Here is a 22,239-nt window from a genome sequence, read left to right as displayed (position 1 = left end):
GCTTCAGGAAATGTTTCTTATTCCAGCAACACTGTGTATGTTTCACCTGGAAACAAGTTCCATTTGTAGTCCTAAGGAACTGCACAAAAGAAATCTGTGCACACTACTGCATTTTCCATAGTAAGTGTTTTGAAAGCAATTTTGATAGCAAGGAAAGCAGAATTTGCAGGGTGTACTCTCTTGCATCTGCAAAAGAACATTTTACACACAGGAAAGCATTCCTTCAACCCTCCACAAACACCGCTGTTTTGCATAATTTTCTATCACAAACACTGTCATTTCTTTAAATCGCTTACGGTTAAACTGCTAGATCCACAGGACACACCCATACCTTACACCATTTACAAAAACTAACTCAGAAGAGAGCAGACCTAAATATAAAACCTAAAAATCTAAAACTTCTAGGAGAAAATCTTTGTGACCTTAGGTTCACAACACCAGAAGCAGAATACAGATTTTAAAAATTTATAAATTAGACAATCAAAATTTTAAAATTCTGCCTTTCAAAAAATACTTCAAATAGAATGACAAGAAAAAACAACAGACTGGGAGAAAACATCCACAAACCATACACCTGATAAAGAACCTATACCCAAAATATATAAAGAACCTCAAAACTCCTTAAGACAAGAACACAATTTAAACACGGGCAAAAGATGCAGGCAGACAATTTGCCAAAGACCTAGGACTAGCAGATAAGCACATGAACAGAGGTCTGACATCCACAGCCCTTAGGGAAATGCAAATTTTAAACTACAATGAGACGCAATTATCTACCTATCAGCATGGCTTAAGAAAACAGGACAATACCAAGTGCTGCCTGGCAAAGATCTGGAGCAACTGACGCTCTCCTAAACGGTTGGTGGAAACGCAAAATGGTAGGACCACACTAGAAAACAATTTGGGAGCTTTTCATCAGGTTAAACATACTCTTACCACATGATCCAGGATGAAATGAAAACTTAGGTTCACAAAAAAAAAACACTATCATTAGCAATTTTATTCCCAAACCCAGAAATGATCCAAATCAGCTAGGGAATGCATAAACAAAACCTGGTTCATCCACATCACTGACTCCTGCCGGCAATAAAAAAGACTAAATTACTGACAGACACACTTACATGGATATATCACAAATGCATGAGGCCTAGTGAAAAAAGGCTACATGTTATCTGATTCCACTTCAGGACATGTCAGAAAAGGCAAAACTAGAGAGACAGAACACGTCAATGGTTGCCTGACACTTGAGGTCAGAGGGAATTTTGGAGCAGTGATAAAATCAACTGTGACAGTGATTACACAAAAAGCTCATAGGACTGAACACTAAAAAGGATGACTTCTACCGTATGTAAATTAAGCCTTAGTCAAAAAGAAAATGACGTAGAAACAGTGGAACATACAAACTGCCTAGAAATGGATCCTAGTACGTATCATGAAAATCTGATAGGACAAACACCACAAATCTATGGGAAAGAGATGTCGGTAAGTCAATAAAGGATGCCGGCAAAACTGCCTATTTGAAGTGAATTCAAGAGTCCATTTTTCTTCTCACCTGATACTATCTATGAATCAGAAGAGAATCAGAAGATGAAAGAGTTCAAAGGTAAACAAACCACAGGACAAATTATAATTGATGTGAATATACAGCAGGTCCTGGCATGAGGAAGACTTTAAGCACCCACATAAAGGAGATCAGAATGGAAAACAGTAGTATCACGGACCGCTTACCAGTTCTAAACACCTTAAAAGAAGACAAATTTAGGGGAGGAAAAAAAAACCTTGGGAAAAAAGATATGCCACAAATAGGCAAATTACTGGTACTGAAAAGCTCTTGCAAAATGAAGTATTCCAAGTCACACAGATAAAATAGGTAAAACAAAGAAAAGTCACTAAAAAGGGAACACATAAAAGGCTTAAAACGTATTTTAAGTCTTCAGTCTGCCTAAGTAATGAAAGACAAGGTTGCTTCTCCGCTAGTAGCTTAGCTGTCCATTACGGGGACGCTCAGCAATGGCGGCACGTGACAAGACAAGCACCCTGATACAGAACCGGGGAGCAGACAAGTGGGCCTGAAGTCTCAAAACACCAACATGGTCATGTACATCTAAAGCAGGGGAGTTACTTTTTTAGAAGTATATGCAGTGAGATTTGAAAACCTCCAGAAAATATAGTTCAACTCAGAGTGATGGAGCATATGAGCTTTTATTTATAGCTAAGAGGACCCAGGGTCCAGGAGGACCAGAGTACGACGAGACTGCAGGACACCTAAGTGTTAAGGACCCAGCACTCCGAATATACGAAGATCCCCTATGATGCAACAACAGACACCATCCAATCAAAAAATGCATGAAGAACTTGACACATATTTCTCCCCCCACCAAAAACTATATATACAAATGAACAGCAATACAAGAGAAAATGTTCAACATCATCAGTCATTAGGGAAGTACAAACCAAAAATACAAAATACCACTTCACATCCTCTAGAGTCCAAAAATCATAGAGAAGTGTTGGAGAAGATGTAGCGAAGCCAGAACACTCATACATAGGTAGCGGGAATGTAATGGTTCAGTCACGATGGGAAACATTTTGATGATTCTTCAACAAGTCAAACACAGAATTCCTATCTGACCCAGCACTTTCATTCTTAGGTAACTAAAAGAACTGCAAAAACAGGTGTTTCAGATACATGTACATGCATGTTAACAGCAGGACAGCCAAAAGATCCATCACGAATGGGTGGATAAGAAGCTGTAGTATATACAATATACAGTGGGTTCTTATTCAGCTATTAAAAGGATGAAGTACTACTCATTCATGCTATGATGTAGCTCAACCTGCAAAGCATTATACTAATAAGCAAGCAGAGCCAGACCCAAAAGTCCCATGAATTGTTCACTTTAAAATGATTAATTTGGGGAGACTGGGTGGCTCAGTCGGTTGAGCACCTGCCTTTGGCTCAGGTCACGATCGTGGGGTCCTGAGCTCAAGCCCCACATCAGGCTCCCTGCTAATGGGGAGCCTGCTTCTCCCTCTGCCACTTCCACTGCTTGTACTCTCTCTCACTCTCTCATTCTCTGTCAAATAAATAATCTTTTTAAAAAATAAATAAGGGGTACCTGGGTGGCTCAGTGGATTAGGCCACTGCCTTCAGCTCAGGTCATGATCCCAGAGTCCTGGGATCGAGTCCTACGTTGGGCTATCTGCTCAGCAGGGAGCCTGCTTCTCCCCCTCTCCCTCTCTCTCTGCCTGCCTGCCTACTTGTGATCTCTGCCAAATGAATAGATAAAATCTTTAAAAATAAATAAATAAATAAATAATAAAAAGGTTAATTTTATGTTACGTGAATTTCACCTAAATTTTTTTAAAAAACACCTAAACTCATTATAACAATTAAAAAACTTACTATCCTACTATTCAAATTGGCCTATAAATATGTAAAAGTATGCAAGTGACTTACTAAACACTGCAAATCGTAGGCAGAATGCAGCTCCTTACAACACTCACCACAACATTGTACCCAATCAGGGACTGCCTGAAGGACTCAGTCTCCTGCCAGGAAAAGCTCCAGCCATTGCTCATGAAAGCTGCAGGTGACTACGGACCTGCAGGTGACTACGGACCTGATGAAGAGTTTATGCATGGGGAAGTACGGTAGACCACCCAAAGCCCCAAGGAAAAGCTTGGGTAACACTCTGTGGGAAACCAAGGCATTCCAAAGCAGCTGTGTCCCATCAGGGAACTAGGCAACCCTCACACCAGGCCAGGCCAGGCCAGACACCTGTTCAGCAAAGATCTGACAAGACTTTAAGCTTCCAGGCTCAGAGCATGCCCAGCTAATCAATGAATGACTTCCCTGGCACAGAGCCAGTCTATGAAGACTAGAAAAGGTGGCTGTTTCCTCCAACACCCGCTCTTCCACAGAAGATCAAGACAAAGAAATAGAAAAAACTGGCCCACTCAAAGGAACAAAACAAACTGACAGAGAACGAGCATGAGGTAGCACAGACTGTGGATTTACTAGACAGAGGACAACTGCCTTCAATATGCTCAGAGAACAAAAGGAAAACACAAGAAAACTAAAGTAAATTGGGAAAAGGATACACAGTTAATCCTTAACACCACGGGTTGGGGGCACTGACCACCCCTCCATATAGCTGAAAACCCACATGTAACTTTTGACTCCCCAAAACTTAACTAATTAGCTTACTGTTGACTAGAAGCCTTACCAATAACACAAACAGTCCATTAACAGTTTGATAAGTTGTATGTTTTATATGTTGTATTCTTACAACAAAGCAAGCTAGGAAAAGGAAAATATTAAGAAAATCGTAAAGACACTATATGTATAGTACTGGACTATAAGAAAAAAATGCATGTATGCTGGACCCACACAGTTCCAATCTGTGCTATTCAGGGTAAACTGTATAAGCAAAATGATGTCAACAAGGAGAAATTATAAAAAGGAACAAGAATTCTAGAAGTGAAAAAATACAACAGCCAAATTGAAAATATCATGAGACAAGTTCAAAATCAAACTGAGGAAGCCGAACAAAGAATCAGAGAGGCTATTTGACAAAGTAACGACCAAAACCTTCCCAAGTTTGACGGAAGACTTGAAGCTCAATAAACCCCAAGTAGTATAAACCCAAGAGACCCACACTGAGACTTATTTAAATCAAACCCATGAAAGAAAAAGAAAAAGAGAATACTGAAAGCAGCCCCCCAAAAAGCAACTTATCACACATAAGAACTCCTCTAAAGGAATATCAGCTGATTGCTCAGAAGAAACCTTGGAGGCCAGAAAGCAGTGGAATGATATATTTAAAGCACTGAAAGAAAAAATTGTCAACTGAGAACTCTACCTGGCAAAACTGTCCTTAGACATTACCAGATAAAAAGCTGAGGGTTCATTAGCACCAGACCTGCCGAACAAGAAATCCTAAAGGGAATTCTTCAAGAGGAAATGAAAGGTCACTAGAAAGTAACTCAAAGCCATATGAAATATAAAGTTTTGAAGTAAAATACAAATACTGGTAGTAATATGAACTCACTTTTTTGTTTTCTCCAATTAAAAAATGCACCTATGATTCCACATTTTGTACTGCACGATGCATAAAGATAGAATTGCTGACATTGATAACAAGAGGAGGGGAGGAGCTGTATACCAGTAGAGTTTTTGTATGCCACTGACAAACCGGTATCATTCAAATCAGATTATTTCAATCGCAGAGTATTCTATGTAATCCCCATACTAACCACAGAGGGAAAAAAAATCTATAGATTACACAGAAAAGACAATGAGGGTATCAAAACATGCCATTAATCAACAGAACACCAAGGTAGACAGTAATGGAGGAAATAAGGATCAAAAATGCTAAGAAGCGCCCGCTCCCCTTTTCCCCTCAGTCGCCTCGCGCCTGCAGTTTTTGGCTTTCACCCCCACCAGTGACCAAAGACTTGACCACTCAAAGTCCAGCTCCCCAGAACACTGCTCGACATGGACACCGGTGTGATTGAAGGTGGATTAAATGTCACTCTCACCATCCGGCTACTTATGCATGGAAAGGAAGTTGGCAGTATCATCGGAAAGAAAGGAGAATCAGTTAAGAAGATGCGTGAGGAGAGTGGTGCACGTATCAACATCTCAGAAGGGAATTGTCCTGAGAGAATTATCACTTTGGCTGGACCCACTAACGCGATCTTCAAAGCCTTTGCTATGATCATTGACAAACTGGAAGAGGACATCAGCAGCTCTATGACCAATAGCACAGCTGCCAGTAGACCCCCAGTTACCCTGAGGCTGGTGGTCCCTGCTAGTCAGTGTGGCTCTCTCATTGGGAAAGGTGGTTGCAAGATCAAGGAAATACGAGAGAGTACAGGGGCTCAGGTCAAGGTGGCAGGGGATATGCTCCCCAACTCAACTGAGCGGGCCATCACTATTGCTGGCATTCCGCAATCCATCATTGAGTGTGTGAAACAGATCTGCGTGGTCATGTTGGAGTCCCCCCCGAAGGGCGTGACCATCCCGTACCGGCCCAAGCCGTCCAGTTCTCCAGTCATCTTTGCAGGTGGTCAGGCCTATACCATTCAAGGACAGTATGCCATTCCACAGCCAGATTTGACCAAGCTGCACCAGTTGGCAATGCAACAGTCTCATTTTCCCATGACGCATGGCAACACCGGATTCAGTGGCATTGAATCCAGCTCTCCAGAGGTGAAAGGCTATTGGGGTTTGGATGCATCTGCTCAGACTACTTCTCATGAACTCACCATTCCAAATGATTTGATTGGCTGCATAATCGGGCGTCAGGGCGCCAAAATCAATGAGATCCGTCAGATGTCTGGGGCGCAGATCAAAATTGCGAACCCAGTGGAAGGATCTACTGATAGGCAGGTTACCATCACTGGATCTGCTGCCAGCATTAGCCTGGCTCAATACCTAATCAATGTCAGGCTTTCCTCGGAGACGGGTGGCATGGGGAGCAACTAGAACAATGCAGATTCATCCATAATCCCTTTCTGCTGTTCACCACCACCCATGATCCATCTGTGTAGTTTCTGAACAGTCAGCGATTCCAGGTTTTAAATAGTTTGTAAATTTTCAGTTTCTACACACTTTATCATCCACTCGTGATTTTTTAATTAAAGCGTTTTAATTCCTTTCTCTGTTCAGCTGTTAATGCTGAGATCCATATTTAGTTTTATAAGCTTCTCCCCCCCCCCTTTTTTTGGCTCATGAATTTTTTTTTTCTGTTTGTCATGGAAATGTAAGAGTGGAATATTAATACATTTCAGTTTAGTTCTGTAATGTCAGGAATTTTTCAAAAAAATTAAAAGATGGACTGGAGCTTTTTCTTTGTGGAAAAAAAAAAAAATGCTAAGAAGAATACAGAGAACAAAACTAAACAAAAATGTCAAAAGTCCTTCCCTACCAGTAACCACTTGAAATGCAAATGGATTAGACTCTGCAATTAAAAGACACAGATTGGCAGTAAGAATTTTAAAAAAAAGGTGGGGGGGGACCAACTATACCCTGTTTACAGAAAACTCACTTCATACCTAAAAAAGACAGTGAAAAGTGAAAGGACAGAAAAGATATGCAAATGTAAACAGTAATCCAAAGAGAGATGTAATGACTATAGTGGTATCAGAGTAGACATTATATCAAAAAAAAAAAATTACAAGGACACTGCATATGGATAAAAGGGTCAATTCACCAAGAAGCCATAACAATTAAAAATATGCATGCACAAAACTTCAGAGCTCCAAAACATATGAAGCAAGTGCTGACAGAAATGAAAGAAATAGTTCTACAATAGTAGTTGAAGACTTCAATATCCCACTTTCAATAATGTAAAGAATAAGACAGAAGATCAACAAGGAAACAGGAACTGAGCAATACTATAAACCAATTCTAACTAACAGACATAACACTCCAACCAACACAGTAGGATACATTTTCTTTAAGGTTGCATGAAAAACTCCCCAGGACAGACCTTATGTAGGCCACAAAATAAGCCAGAATAAATTTAAAACAGTTAAGGGGCGCATGGGTGGCTCAGTGAGTTAAAGCCTCTGCCTTCGGCTCAGGTCATGATCCCAGGGTCCTGGATTGAGCCCCACATGGGGCTCTCAGCTCAGCAGGGAGCCGGCTTCCCTTAGTCTCTCTCTCTCTGCCTGCCTCTCTGCCTACTTGTGATCTCTCTCTCTCTGTCAAATAAATAAATAAATCTTTTTACAAAAATTTTAAATAGTTAAAATTATACAAACTATCTTTTCTGATCAGAATGAAATGGAACTAGAAATCAGTAACAGAAGACTAGCAAATTCAAAAATATGTGAAAATGAAACACCACTGTCAAATAACCAAGGGGTTGCTCCAAAGGAGAAATCATCACAAGAGAAATTAGAAAATACTTCCAAACAAGTGAAAATGAGAACAAAATGTACCAAAACTTATACTATGCAGAGGAAAGCAATGCTAAAAGGGACATTTAAAGCTGTATACACTTGCATTAAAAAAGATCTCGAACCAACAAGCTAATTTTACACCATGAAAGGAAAGAGGAAAAGTATAGCAAACTAAACCCAAAGATAACAGAAGGCGGAAATTATAAAGATCATAGTAGATATAAATAGAGAACAGAAAACCAACAGAGAAATATCAACAAAACCAAAAGTTGGTTCCCTCAAAATATCAATATTGACCAACTGTTAGCTAAACCAACTATGAAAAAGAGATACAAACTACTAAAATAAAAAGGAGTCATCACTACCAATTTTACAGAAATAAAAAGGATAATCAATCAAAGAGTGCTATGAGCATTTGAATGCCAACAAATTAGGGTTAGCTAGATGAAATGGAGAGACTCCTAGAAACACATAACCTTCCAAGACTGCATGAATAGAAAACCTGAATAGATGTCTCACTAAGGACACCCAGATGGCTTCACTAGTGAATTCTATTTAACTTTTAAAGAAGAATTAACATCAACCCTTCTCAAACTCTTTCAACAAATGAAGAGAGCACTTTCTTTACCTCATCCCACGGGGCCAGTAGGCTCCCATGATGCTGAAGACAGATAAAGACAAGGAAAGCACAGAGCAATATCCCTTTTAATGATCAACAAAAAAATCCTCAACAAAATGCTAGCAAGCCAAATTCAGTAGCATAGTAAAAAGATTACACAAGATGTCTCAGTGAGATTTCATTTTGGTACGGAAGATGGTTCAACATAGAAAACAAAACACGTGATCATCTCCACAGATGCAGAAAAAGCATGTGACAAACTTCAACACCTTTTCATGATCAAACCAAACCAAACCAAACCAAAAAACAATCAAAGAATGGAAGGAAACTTCAACATAATAAAGGTCACATATGAAAAACAGGTAACCCCATACTCCACAAAGATTAAAAGCTTTCGCTTAAGATCAGCAACAATACATGGATCCCACTTTCACTACTTCTATTCAACACAGTATTTGATGATCCAGCCAGAACTACTACACAAGAAATAAAAGGCATCCAAATTGGAAAGGAAGCAGTAAAATTATGTTTGCAAGTGACATGTTCATACACATAGGAAAGCCTAAAGATTCCACAGAACCTGTGAGCAGTAATTAGCCAAGTCAATAATGCTGCAAGGTACAAAATCAACACAGAAAAATCAGTTGCATTTCTACACGCTAACAACGAGCAATTTGCTAAGGAAATTAAGAAAACAATTCCATTTACCATAGCATCAAAAAGCATAAAACACTTAGAAATTAACTGAGGCAATAAGCAGAAAAACTACACGGAAAACTACAAAACATCACTGAGAGAAATTCAAGAGGGGCGCCAGAGTGGCTCAGTGTGTTAAAGCCTCAGCCTTCCGCTCAGGTCATGATCTCAGGGTCCTGGGATTAAGCCCTGCATGGGGCTCTTTGCTCAGTGGGGAGCCTGCTTCCTCCTCTCTCTCTGCACGCCTCTCTGCCTACTTGTGATTTCTGTCAAATAAATAAATAAAATCTTTTAAAAAAAAAAATTCAAGATGACAGAAAGAGATGAAAAAGCACCACATATTCATGGATCAGAACACCGGATATCGTGAACACGACAATACTACCCCCCAAGCTATCTACGGGTCCAGTGCAATTCTATCAAAATCCCAGCAACATTTTTTTTGCAGAAAGAGAAAGGCCCTTCCTAAAACTTGTGTGGAATCTAAAGGGACTCAGAATAACCCCCCCAAAAATAAATAAATAAACAAACAAACAAACATCTGTAAAAAGAAGAACCAGGGGAGCCCAGCAAGCTGTCAGTGGAGCGTGCAACCCTTGACCTCATGGGTTGTGAGTTCAAGCCCGATGTTGGTTGTAGATATTATTTAAAAATAAAATCTTTCAAAGATAAATAAACAAACAAATAAATAAATAAAAAGAACCATGATGGAAGGCTCACACTTACTAATTTCAATGCTTATTACAAAGCTACAGTAATCCAAACAGAGATGTCCTAGTATAAGGACAGCCATATAGGGGCACTTGGGTGGCTCAGTCAGTTCAGCATCTGCCTTTGGCTCAGGTCATGATCTCAGGGTCCTGGGATGGAGCCCCATGTTGGGCTCCCTGCTCAGCAGGGAGTTTGCTTCTCCTTCTCCCTCTCCCCCGTGCTCTCCCTCTCTCCTTCATTCTCTCTCTTAAATAAATAAAATCTTAAAAAAAAAGACATACAGACTAGTGCAACAGAATGACGAGCTTGAAGACCAACCTTCACACACATGTGGGTCAAATAATTTTTGACCAAATGCCAAGACTATTCAAGGGGGGAAAGGGCGGCCTTTTCAAGAAATGATGCTGGGAAAACTGGATATCCACACTGAAAAGAATGAAGCTGGATCCTTAACACAAACACCTCCCCAAAAAAACCCAAAAATGTAACCAAGACCTAAAACTAGAAGCTAAAACTACTAACTCTTAGAAGAAAACATAAAGGAAAAGTTCATGACATTAGACTTGGTAATGATTTCTTTTATAGGATATCAAAGGCGCAGGCAACAATAGAAACAGACAGATAAATTGGACTTCAGCAAAATCAGGACCAGTTAAGACATCAAAGCACACGATCAAGAGACTGACAAAGTATCTGCATATCATACATCTGATAAAGATTTAATATCCAGAATAGAGCACTCTTAGAGCTCAACACCAACAGCAAAACCCAATTCAAAAAAGCCAAAGACTTAAAGACATTTCTCCAAGAATAAAAGGATGGCCAGTAACCGTGTGGAAAGATGTTCAACACTAATCATGAGGAAAATGCAAATCAAAACCACAATGAGATACCACTCCACAACCACGGGGGGAGAAGGGGAGGACTATTATTTTTTAAAAAAACCACCACCACCACCACTACCACCACCACCAAAAAACCAAATTACGTGGGGGTGAATATGTGAAGGAACGGGAGGCTCTGGGCAGTGTCCGTGGGGAGGTGAAACAAGGCAGCTGCTATGGCAAAAAATATGGTAGCTCCTCAAAAACACACACACAGAATTACCACATAATTCAGTAATTCCACTTTAGGTATATGGCCAAAAACACTATAATCCAAGATTCAAATAGTTATTTTATACCAATGTTCACAGTAGAATTACTCACCATACCCAAAAGGTGGAAACAGCCCAACTGGCATGGATGGATGAATGGATAAAGAAAATGTGGTATATACATGCAATGCATCATCATTCAGCCTTAGAAAGGAAGGAAATTCTGATCTAGATAAACATGGATGAACCTTGAGATCATTAGCTGAGTGAAATAAGACCCGACAGGATGAATAGTCCATGACTCCCCTTCTGTGTGGTACCTAGCACCAAATTCAGAGAGACAGGAAAGGAGAAGGGTGGTGATGACCACTGGTAGTGGGATCAGTGATTAATGGGTACAGAGTTTCCGTTCAGGATCATGAAGAAGTTCTGGAGATGGTCAGAGGTGATGGCCACACAACAATGTGACTACACCTAATGCCAGTAGATTTTATGCTATGCATATTTTACCACAATAAAAGAAAAGGCAAAACAAATAAACAGTGCTATTTAAAAAAGAGATCATGTAAATGCGGAGAACCTTACAGACAGGTATGTGCAGAGGGCTTAGAAGAGCTATCCAGGTGAGTCACAGAAGAAACTGGAGTTTTGGCAGAGGTTCTAGGAGGAAAGTGAGCCAAACCACTTGGGATACGCTGGGTGGTTTCCTTTTCCAGAAAGGTCAGCAGACAGGAAATAGGAAGCCAGTGTCAAGATTTCACTGGTCCCTAACATACTGATTATCAAACTGACTGCTCTCTATGTTTTTCAAGAAGGTGCTATTGGCATTCTGGACAAGAATGACTACTGTTTCCAGTGAGACTTTCCTGCTCGCCCCAAGGCACTTACCATCTCTAACTCTGAACCCTTTCACAACCACGACAACCCACCACCAACCCCAGCTCACTGAGAAGAACAGCAGAGTGAATCCAACAACTGAAGTGTGAGAACCTTTAGTGTGTCAGGACATGTCAGGTTATAAAGCAGGAACAAGCAACTCCAAGTCTTAAAGGGCTGAAACAAAACGAGGTTTCTCTCTTGTTTGTGACCTTTCATCCCGGGCCAGCCCGGTGAAACATTCCACACTCCTCCCCACTGTCCTCACACGGGACTGGGGCTGCCACAGAGACCAATACCTGGAACGCTGGCAGAAGCAGCAGGACAGGGAAGGACACACAGCAAATGACCTAGTGGCATTTGAAAATTCCACTTAGGGAGGCGCCTGGAGGGCTGTCAGGGAAGCACGTGACTCTTGATTTCGGCTCAGGTCACGATCTCAGGGTCATGAGATGGGAATCCTGTGCTGGGCTCTGCACTGGGCATGGAGGCTGCTTGAGATTCTCTCTCCTCCCTGCCAACCAGTCTCTCTCTCCCCCTTTATTTAAAAAAAAAAAAGGCTTTCTTCTAAAATAAAAATAAAAATTCCACCTAGAAGTGACACACACCACTTCTTACACTTCATTGGCAAAAGCAGATCAAACAGTCTTGCTTATTACGAGGACTAGGCAATTGCATTCCTCCCATTTACCCTGAAGGAAAAGAACCAGAGATCACTTGTTCTGAGCCCTGACAGCTTCCCGCCTGTGACTTAAGAGCATTCTGCAAGAACGGTCTGTCCCTGTCCATGACTGAAAGTTACAGAAGAGCACGTGACCACTTCGTGTGATTCCTAAGAGGGTGTGACCCCGGCACCAGGCCAGGGAGTCCCAGGAGAGATGAGCCAGGGGCTGGAGGAGGGAACGATTGCTACACACTGTCAGTGCGGGGTGGGACACAGGATCATTAGGGCAGTAAATGCAGGAGGTCAACTAACCCCGCAGGGAGGGGTACTGGTCCCAGAGCCTGAGCCCAGCCTCCAGGTGGCCCCGTGTCCGCAGCCACAGGGTGGGATCAGCCTGAAGGAGGGCTCGCAGCAGACAGGCCGGTGAGAGCCACAGAGTGGAGAACAGGGGCATCTGTGGGAGTGGGAGAAGTCGGTCAGGGTCGGCCTTCCTTCAGCTCAGGTCATCGCTTCAGGCTCCTGGGATAGAGCCCTGTGTCCTGTTGGGCTCTCTGCTTGCTTTTGCCTCTGCCATTCCCCCTGCCTAAGCCAGCAGGCCTGCTCTGTCAAATAAATAAAATCTTTTTAAAAAAAAATTTTTTTTTTTTTAAAAAAAGGACGTGGAGAACAGGCACGCAGGGGGTGCCTCTCTTTCAGAGGAGACAAGTGTCCCTGTGCTCGTCCCAGCAAGTGCTGAAGAGACCCTCACAGGGACAGGAGTGTGGGGGAGGGATCTTCATCCGGCAACCCGCCCCAAGAGCCTTGAGACAGGGATCCTCTGGACACAGAGCACCCTGCTGGGGCAGGCGGTGGGGACCAACAGTCCCAAACAGTCCCTGAAGCGAGGCCCGCGCAGGCTGCTGACAGCACTGAGCTCCGGGCATTGTGCCACAGTGGACGTCCCACTCCCCTAGTGCGGCCTTTCTCGGGTCCCCACTGCAGCCAGGGAAGACAATACACTTCCTGCAATGAAGGTCACGGAGACCAGGTGCTCTCAGTGACATGCTGAAGCCAGCAGTGTGGTCAGACAGAATGAGGAGGGCTTGGTTGTCTGAGGTCGGTGGGGGCAGCCTGATGTAGGAGGCCCGTGTGAGTGAGCGGATGGCTAGATGCGGCCCCACTGCCTTCAGTTATTTTAATTAAAAAAAAAAAAAAAAACTCCCCCAATAAAAAAAATGCCTTGAACCAAGGATCAGGAAAAAAAAAAAGAGAATTAAGAATAACCAGTCATTTTAAATGCACTTTTATTTTTCTTAGCTTCCCATTTTAAACCAGTGTTAATAGTGAGCAAAATAAAAGCTCCATGTTAAAAAAAATATGCCCGCTAAAATATTTTGTTGTTGTATTTTTTTTTTTTTTCCATTTAACTACGCTCAGTCGTGGAGCTTTCCATACAAAGATATTATGGGGTGGAGGAGGAGGCAGGGAGGTATCTTTTCTATTTCAGGATTTATTACAGGTATGCTCTCTGAATGCTACACTCAGCAAGCAGTTCCACACTTCTCAAAATGAGGAGCTCGGTGACAGCCCCAAGGTTTCAAGACCATGGGTGGCACAGGGGAGGCGAATTTTCCTCCCAGGAGGGTAATTTTATAAAAATCCTTTTTGTGTTAAAATAAATAAAAATGTATTATGGAATAGAATGCAAAATAAGTGCAATGTGCCTCACTTTTGAAGATAAAACTGCAGATGGATGAAAAAAATCCCCTACACAGATGGTGGGGCTGCTGCCCCTCTGGGCCTCTGGGGCAGGCTGGGACTGGCCTCTGCCATCAGTCTGAAAGCAGAATCTGATAAGCCCCACAGAAGGATGCTGCAGGCCGTCATAACTCCTACTTCCTCTCACTACACAGTGACAGCCAGAAAAGCCATCTTTTTTTTTTTTAAACAATTCAACAAATATTTAACACCTGTTAATATGCCAGGCCCTGCACCCTCAGGGTAATTATCATTTGGCCTGCCGTGTGATTTAGGGTCACCACACACTACCTTGGGGTAAACCCTTGGGCCCTTCTAACAGAGGGTGAGGTGTGCCAGCAGGCAGCCGAGGGGGGCCACACCAGGCTCTGTGCCAAAAAACCCAGATGCCAGAGCTCAGAGGTGTGGGGGTCCTGCCCAACAGCTGTGCTGCTGCTCTGGAGGGCTTGGGGGAACAGCAGAGGGGGTCTGTGGAAGGGATCCCTGGACTACACCCGGTGCGGAGGATACCCGAAAAACTGCATGGGCGCAAGACACCTGGGAAGTTGTCCCCCACGTGCCTGGGGCAGGTTAGGCAGTCTGAAAGCACAGACTTTAGGACTCACTCATAGGAACTGTACACACTATTTTTTAAAACATTTTAAGTGCAACAGAAAGCGCATATCGCTTCCACGCACAGCCTGGTCAAGTTTTATGAACTGCACCAAACCATGACAACCAGCACCCAGATCCAGAAGGACATTCTTCTCAGCTCTCAGAAACTCATTAGGAGCCTATGGTTTTACCTCTAGACATTCAAGTGTCGATGAACACTTATTTTCAGACATCTAGGAGATGATTTATAGTTGAAATAAGCAATACAAAAGAAGGCAAAGTGATTCAGTGCCACCCAGGGGAGGAGCCCAGAGCAGGGTATCTCCCCCCACCCCCACATCCACGTGACCAACTTGCAGAATTCCAGGCCAGCCCAATCCAGAGGCACTGCCAGTATGCTCCCATCTTCACCGTTTCCCAGCTGGTAAAGAAGAACACACCTCTACTACTCTCCACATTTCCCCAAACTAAAAACACATGGCTAGGTGCTCCATGTTCAGGAAGAAAACAATGTTTCAGTCTAGTTGGTTCTAACCTGAGTAAACACTGCTTTCTCTTAGCTAGCACAGCACAATGAAGGGGAAAAAACATTGTGTCAGAGACTCCCATCCACTGCAAAGCAGGCACACTCCTTTTGGGAAACAGGAAGGACTCAATAAAGAAATCATCATTAAAAACAGCGTGGGGACACCTGGGTGGCTCAGTGGGTTAAGCCACTACCTTCAGCTCAGGTCATGATCCCAGGGTCCTGGGATCGAGTCCCGCATCTGGCTCCCAGCTCCACAGGAAGTCTGCTTCTTCCTCTGACCTTCCCCCTCTCATGCTCTCTCTCACTCAAATAAAAAAAAAAAAAAAAATCTTAAGAAAAATAAGAAATAAAAAAAAAATAAAAACAGCGTGGACTCCAACACAGGGCACAAGGCATATACCAGCTCAAGACATTTATTGAAAAGTTCTAATAAAGAAAAAAAATTTCAACAGAGAAGTACATAAAATACACACCAAGGTGAAAGGCCACAGTCATTAAAAATGAAAACTGTGAAGACCTCCGAGCTACTCAGAAATAGCACTGGCAGGGCTAAAGACAGCGGAATTCAAACTGCCATCATACCGTAAAATTAGGCAAAAATGGTGACTAAACACAGGCAAACACCGGATGGGAACGATCAAGAAAACGACACCCAGGGAGTAGGGGAGGTAGAACAGTAGTTCCAACTTCGTTTTTATTTCAGCTTCTGTGAACCTGATATTACTTGTACAATACAAAATTCATCTAAATATCGTTCCTATGTAAAAGCCTTCTGAATCTGATTCATATTCCAATGCTAACTGTTACAGTTAGTATCAAGGAATCCTGTCCAAAGCCTCATCTGGCCAGTCTCTAAAAAAGAACCAGACCAGCTGCTCTTAATGCCCCCGCTCTTCCAGTTAAAGGGAAGAGCAAAAGTGTTAGGAGAAAACCCCAACGTGCTGACAACCTCTTATATTTAAATAATACATTATACTTAGCATGCCCTTGCTTAAGCAAGGATTTCAGATAGAGTTGTGACTTGCCAAGATCCCGTGAGTCTACTGGCCAAGTCAGGCATTGGCTCTGAGGACAGAATCCTGGCTCAGGCCCTTCCTGGCTGGGCTGCCCAGAGCAAATGGCTCTAGTTCACCTTATCTTTTTTTTTTTTTAAGATTTTTTTTATTTATTTGAGAGAGAGAGAGCGTGAGCATGAAAGGGGCAAGGGGCAGAGGGAGAAGCCGGCTCCCTGATGAGCAGAGGGCCCGATGTGGGACTTGATCCTGGGACTACCAGGATCATGACCTGAGCCGAAGGCAGTTGCTTAACCAACTGAGCCACCCAGGTGCCCTAGTTCACCTTATCTTTAAAAATATAGATAATACAAGCCATTTTGGAACTACAGTGAGAACTAAATCTGATAAAAGGAAATGAGTTTCCATAGGCGGGGGATGGGGGAGATGGGGGGGGCAGTAGGGCTCTTCAGATCTTCTTCCATTCCCAAAACCTAGGGCCTTGTAGGTCCCCAAAGCACAGCAGGGGCCAGCTGAGTTCTGGCAAAGGCGGAAGACGCAAGGCGTTCCAGACCGACCTTAGTACCCAGCACACAGTAAGTGCTCAAAGAATATCTGAAAACGGAATCAGGGAGCCCTCTGTCATGAGCTGATGATTAAGAACAGGCAGGAAGCCATCAGCTCTGTGAACTAACTCTGGCCCCTTTTAACTGTGAGACTCCACATGGTGCTTCTGCACTGCATACCAATGGCAGCATTTACCACTGTGGGAGACAAAGTCTTCTGCACGTTATCTTCAGCTATAGTTACCAAATATGCCTCTGCGTGATCCTACTTACAAACATTCAAAGAGAGAACAAACTGATGGTTTGTTCATCAGTTCATCCATCAAAGGGGAGCTGGGTGAGGAATGGGTCAAAGAGGTGACCGCGGTTCAGAGCGCAGCTCTCATGATGAGCCCTGGGTGGTGTACACAATTGTTGGTTCACTGTATTGCACACCTGAAACTAACAAACACTGTGTGTTAACTGCACTGGAATTCAAATTAAAAACCTAAAAAATAAAATATTCAGAAACCACTGCTTTCCCAAAAGAAAAGAAAACAGCCCTACTAATGCTGTCTTACTCTGTCAATCCTACTTTGGTGAATAAAGCTATCTTCTATGAAACAAAATCGTGTCTTGGAGGTAAAAATTGCAAACCGTAGCTCAGACAAGTGCTGATGGGTAAAACAGAACTCTCAAGCACAGTTTAAATGAATATGCCTGTTCTATTTCAATGGCTTTATTGATCTTTTTCATTAATTTACTGTAATATACATAAACTGTTTTAAGTCACATCATTATCTCGTGGATTTCTGTCCCATGTGCCCGACCAGATCAGAATTGATGTGATCTCTGAAATTTTTCATTACTGAGAATTCAGTGCATGGCAAATCACTGTGCTGTCCTTCCAAGAAGTGACAAACCATCCCCCTCTGTGAGCAGCTTTCTGTGGGCACAAACTTTAAGACAGTGAATCAAGAGGACTCTTTGTAGCTATGAGGTCAGCACCAGAGAAATTCCTCTTTACCACGCCAGCAGCATGCACCAGACCCTTTCCTGAGACCATCTGCTTCACTCCTTCTGAGACTCCAGCCTGCACCCTAGAGCAAGAAGAGAGTCACAGGACAACACTGACAGCCAGGACTTGCTGGTTCCTCTGCTGGGAGGCGGAGGCAGTCTCATCCTCCAGAAATTCTTAGCTGCACTGCCAAGTGCTCTCAGAAAGGGACCATACCCTCCCCTTCACGGGAGTATTACTCTGGTCATTCGACAGAAAGACACAAAGACACAGTGGTCAGCCCAACAAGGACTACACCCATAGAAGCTGTGGTCTGAGTCAGTGGACAGCAAATCCGACACATGGGTGAGGCTGCAAAAAAGCAGAAGCTAAAAAGGACTTTGGTTTAAATCTCGGTCTTCTCATAACATAGGCTGCTTTGCTGGAAGCCCTTCCCACTCTGTCCTTTCCAAGGGATGGAAATTCTATTGATTGTATGTGTGAGAGTAAAAGGCACTGTGCACTAAGTTCACCCCAGGCGGTTCATCACACTGCTTTATTCATAAGGCTGGGGGACAGGGGAGGACCGCACAAATTTAACATCTTGCTGTGCCTGAAATGTTCGTTAGTGTTCCTATTGGCAGTCACCTGCCTACCCCACGAACCTCTCCGCTAATTTAGAGAGACTATAATCTGCTCACATTTGAATTATAATGAACAGGAACATTTCCACTGGAAAAATCGTCATGCATCTCAATTTGTGCTGCAAATTAGGTCTTTGGAAAAGGGTGGGAAAAAAACAAACCCGATCCTCTTACATATAGTAATTTGCCCTAATTGGTGTATAATGGGTCAGATGTAATTTGTGGATTACCCCCACATGGTAAATAGTTTATTTAACATTTTAGAAGTACCAAAAATTAGCCTTATTATTTGATGGTAAAAGGTTCACTCCCGACCATACATTCTGGGGACATTTTGAAACTAAACATAGACTGTATATTTAAGTGGTGGGAGTACAGTTGGAGCAGAACAGGTTTCCGGAGTCCTATGTCATCCAGATACATTGTCTGATGAAATTCATAGGGAGCTCCAAGCTCCTTGCAGAAAGGGTTAATTCCTAGAGAATATTCATTATATGGTAAAGGTCAGTGGAAAATAAAACACAAAGCGACTCAGTTCTTACTCTTGTTTCTTTTCCTTCCTTTTAATACCTCCCCCCTCATTGGGGACATTCGAAAACAGTACTCTTTTCTCATCAACATCCACAACAATTTTTTCTCAAATCTCTACTTTCAGGAAGCCTTTCGGACATCACTATATGGCCAAAACGACCAACCATTGGTAGTTTTGTCTTTAATTGGCGCCAGGACCCAGGCAGGTGATAGCGGTCTGGGCTCAGGCACGACTGACTTGCTGGGTCGCTTCCATTTCCCAAGGATACGCCCACAGCCCCGCCTTTCTCCCAGCACCCAGGTGGAGAAGGAGGAAGACACTACTAGTACAAGGTAAAGTGGAAGCGGTGAGTTAATGGCACTCACAAAAGCAAGAAAAAAATCCAACCGTCACAAACCTCTCTCGGGCTCCCACAAGCTATTTCCTTCCCTTTCTAAAAGTTTTATATTTAGTTCATTTGAAAAAAAAAAAAAAAGTCGGTATTGCTTACCTCTGAAAATACTAGGTATATTCGTTACTAGAAAGTAAGGAAAAGCTCTTTTAAAGAAGTAGAATACAACACCGAAGTCACGTTCACATTTCCACCACCCCCGGAAACATTTGGAGGAGGGGTACTCTCAAGTGTTTGTGAATGAGATTTTTAAAACCCAGTGTGGACCATAAAGCGTAATTGGGGTCCCGCTGGGTTTACGGCTTGCGATCTCTTGCGATCTCCGGGCTTTTTGTTTTTTAACTTGGCCTCATGACGTTGCCATTTCCCCTTCCAAGTGCTTACAAATTCCTTGCAAACACTTAGAAAAGTTCTAGAACAAATACAAGAGCAATTAACACTCCCTCATCCAAGTTGAACTGGACCCCCAGCTATTTTTTAAGAATAATTACACTTTTCTGAAACTTCCTCATCTCTGTGCCAATTCCCGGAGAAAGTGGTGGGAGCGCACCAGAAAAGCTCCCCGCACACCGCCCACCCCTCCACGCCAGATCCACCAGCGCTGCAAACGCAGGCGCTACGCCCCTGCCGCTCCCCGCCTGCGCTTCCCTCGAAACGCGTCCACTCCAGGGGCTTGCGGCTCCACCGGCCCGGCCAGCGACCCCCGGGCTCCCACCGGGGACGGAGGCCACCGCCGCGCGGGAAACGCCCAGACTCTTCCATCCCGGCCCCCACCGCGCTGACCCACAGCGCACACCTGCAGGGCGCGCCCGCTCCGGCATTCCCGGGGCGAGGCTGGCCAGGTCCGCAACGCGGTGGCCAAGGGCCACGTTTCCAGCCCCAAGCAGGGAGGAGGGCCGGACGCAAAAGGCAGGCCGGCCGGGAGGCGTCCGGACTGGGGCGGGCGCCGAGACCCTCACCTGGGAGCGAGACGCCAACTCCATTCTTCCCACCCGGGCTCCGGCCTCCTCCTAGTACGCGGCTACGGGAGCCTGGCTCGCCACGGGCCCGGTGCACGCAGAACACCCGCGGCCGCGCAGCCCGCGCGCTGCGCCCAGAGCTGCGGCGGGCCAGGGGGAGGGGCGCACTTGGCGCCCGGGACAGGGGGGGAGAGCGCCGCGCCGCTCCCTCGGCGCCGCTGCGCCCGGCTGCCGGGCTCGGGTCTCGGACCAAACTTCGCCACCGGGACACTTGGCTTCGCCCGCGGCGTGAAAGGGGGCTGCCGATGGGGGCGGCCCGTGGCGCTGCCAGTGCGGGGGCGCCGGGCTCCCCCCTGCAGCGGAGGGAGGGAGTGGAGCCGTCCGGCCGGGTTTCGCGCGGGAGAATTGAGGGGGCAGTCCCCGCGCAGCCTCCAGCTGGCACGCCCGGCTACGCGCGCCGGATATTTGCAGGGTTTGTTCCAGCTCCTGCCCTGAAGCACATGCCTCTGCTGCAATCCGTGTCTCCGCTCCGGGAGAGTATTTTCGAGCTACTTCGGAGCTCATTTTGTTTAGTTGTTGTAAAGGGGCGGGGTTCCGCCGCCTCCCAAATATTGCTACAGTGTTCACTTTGCACCACAAGCAACCCGGGTTTCCTTACGGAGGCCCTGGGGTTGGGAAGCTTCAAAATCCCCTCCAACTTTCCAGAGGTTAGAAATACCGATTAACAAATACTGGCTGAACAACTACCATGCGTCAAGCACTGTGTCAGACCTGGAAACACGAGATGGAACAAAAAAGAAAAAAAAACAGGTCCCTGCTCTCTTGGGAGCTTACAGTCAGGGAGCCAGCCACCAGCAAGATGATATATAAGTGCAATCATGATACAAGTAAGTGTAATAATAATGTAGCAACGAATTTCATTCATAATTTAATGATTCAAATACCGTTAATGTGATAGTAAGCTCAATTATAATGATGCAAATAAAAGTAAATTTGGAGCTATGATCGATGCCATGAGGGCAAAGGTAAATGGTACTATGGTGGCTTAAAATAGGGAGACTTAATTTGGCACATGTCAGGGAAGACTTCTTAAAGGTTCAGGTAAGCAGAGTGAAGAAGTAAGTGGGTGGAGAGTGTGGAAGGCTTGAAGAAGGGATTGGGGAAGCTGGTAGGGAAGTTGTCCTGGAATCAGAGCAGGTTTGCGGAGCAGTATCGAAAGCTTTTAGCACTGTGGTCACGAGTTCAGAGTGGACCACCGTATGCACGAGACCTTCTGTAGCCCTTCTTGGCTGCTTGGGATCTGAAATTCATCTTTTCTTTGTTGAAGCAGTGAATGAAGTTGGCCAAACATTTGCTCAAGCTTGAGGAGAGAACATCTGGACACTTCCTCCTTTCATTGGTTCAGCAAATACATGTGCTACGTCCTCTCCATGTTCCAGACTGTGGGGGAAGAAAGATCAATAAAACATAACATGATTTTTAAAAATTTTTTCTCTTTATTGGGTAACATAAACTTCATTAAAGCCACTTTCATTTTGATCATGCTTTAGAGTTCTCCTTCATATATATAGTATCTTTTTGGATCTTCCTAACATTCTTCCAGATTCTTACTATCCACATTTTTTAAATGTGGAGATGGAATCTAAGACGATGCATTATGAGAAAGATCCCTGTCCCCCTGCTAGTGAATGACAACTGCAGACTGCCAAACTGGAAAACACTCCTTATGCCTCCAAATTCAAA

General features: G+C 44.0%; 2 protein-coding genes across 3 annotated transcripts in view; one reads left to right on the top strand and one right to left on the bottom strand.

The window, feature by feature from the left end:
- The window catches only part of CDCA7L (cell division cycle associated 7 like), a 47,266-nt gene extending 26,619 nt beyond the window's left edge, over positions 1 to 20,647 (bottom strand). The window contains exon 1 of one of the 2 annotated variants that reach the window (XM_032305985.1): positions 20,497 to 20,647. In XM_032305985.1, coding sequence (XP_032161876.1) covers positions 20,497 to 20,520 — 24 coding nt within the window. In that variant the 5' untranslated portion in view covers positions 20,521 to 20,647. Of the gene's footprint in view, positions 1 to 20,333; positions 20,442 to 20,496 lie in introns of those variants that run through there. The other variant, XM_032305989.1, reaches the window with a different exon arrangement.
- Positions 5,391 to 6,850, top strand: LOC116569619 (poly(rC)-binding protein 2-like). The gene has a single exon (XM_032305990.1). The coding sequence runs from the start codon at positions 5,501 to 5,503 to the stop codon at positions 6,491 to 6,493; it is 993 nt and encodes a 330-aa protein (XP_032161881.1). The 5' UTR covers positions 5,391 to 5,500; the 3' UTR covers positions 6,494 to 6,850.
- Positions 20,648 to 22,239: the final 1,592 nt, after the last annotated feature.

The sequence above is a fragment of the Mustela erminea genome, chromosome 11 (assembly GCF_009829155.1).
Source record: "Mustela erminea isolate mMusErm1 chromosome 11, mMusErm1.Pri, whole genome shotgun sequence".
Lineage (NCBI taxonomy): Eukaryota > Metazoa > Chordata > Mammalia > Carnivora > Mustelidae > Mustela > Mustela erminea.
This window is presented reverse-complemented; position numbering and strand designations above follow the sequence as displayed.

Excerpts from the sequence above, each read along its gene's own strand:
- LOC116569619 (XM_032305990.1), top strand. The coding sequence starts at position 5,501 with ATGGACACCGGTGTGATTGAAGGTGGATTAAATGTCACTCTCACCATC.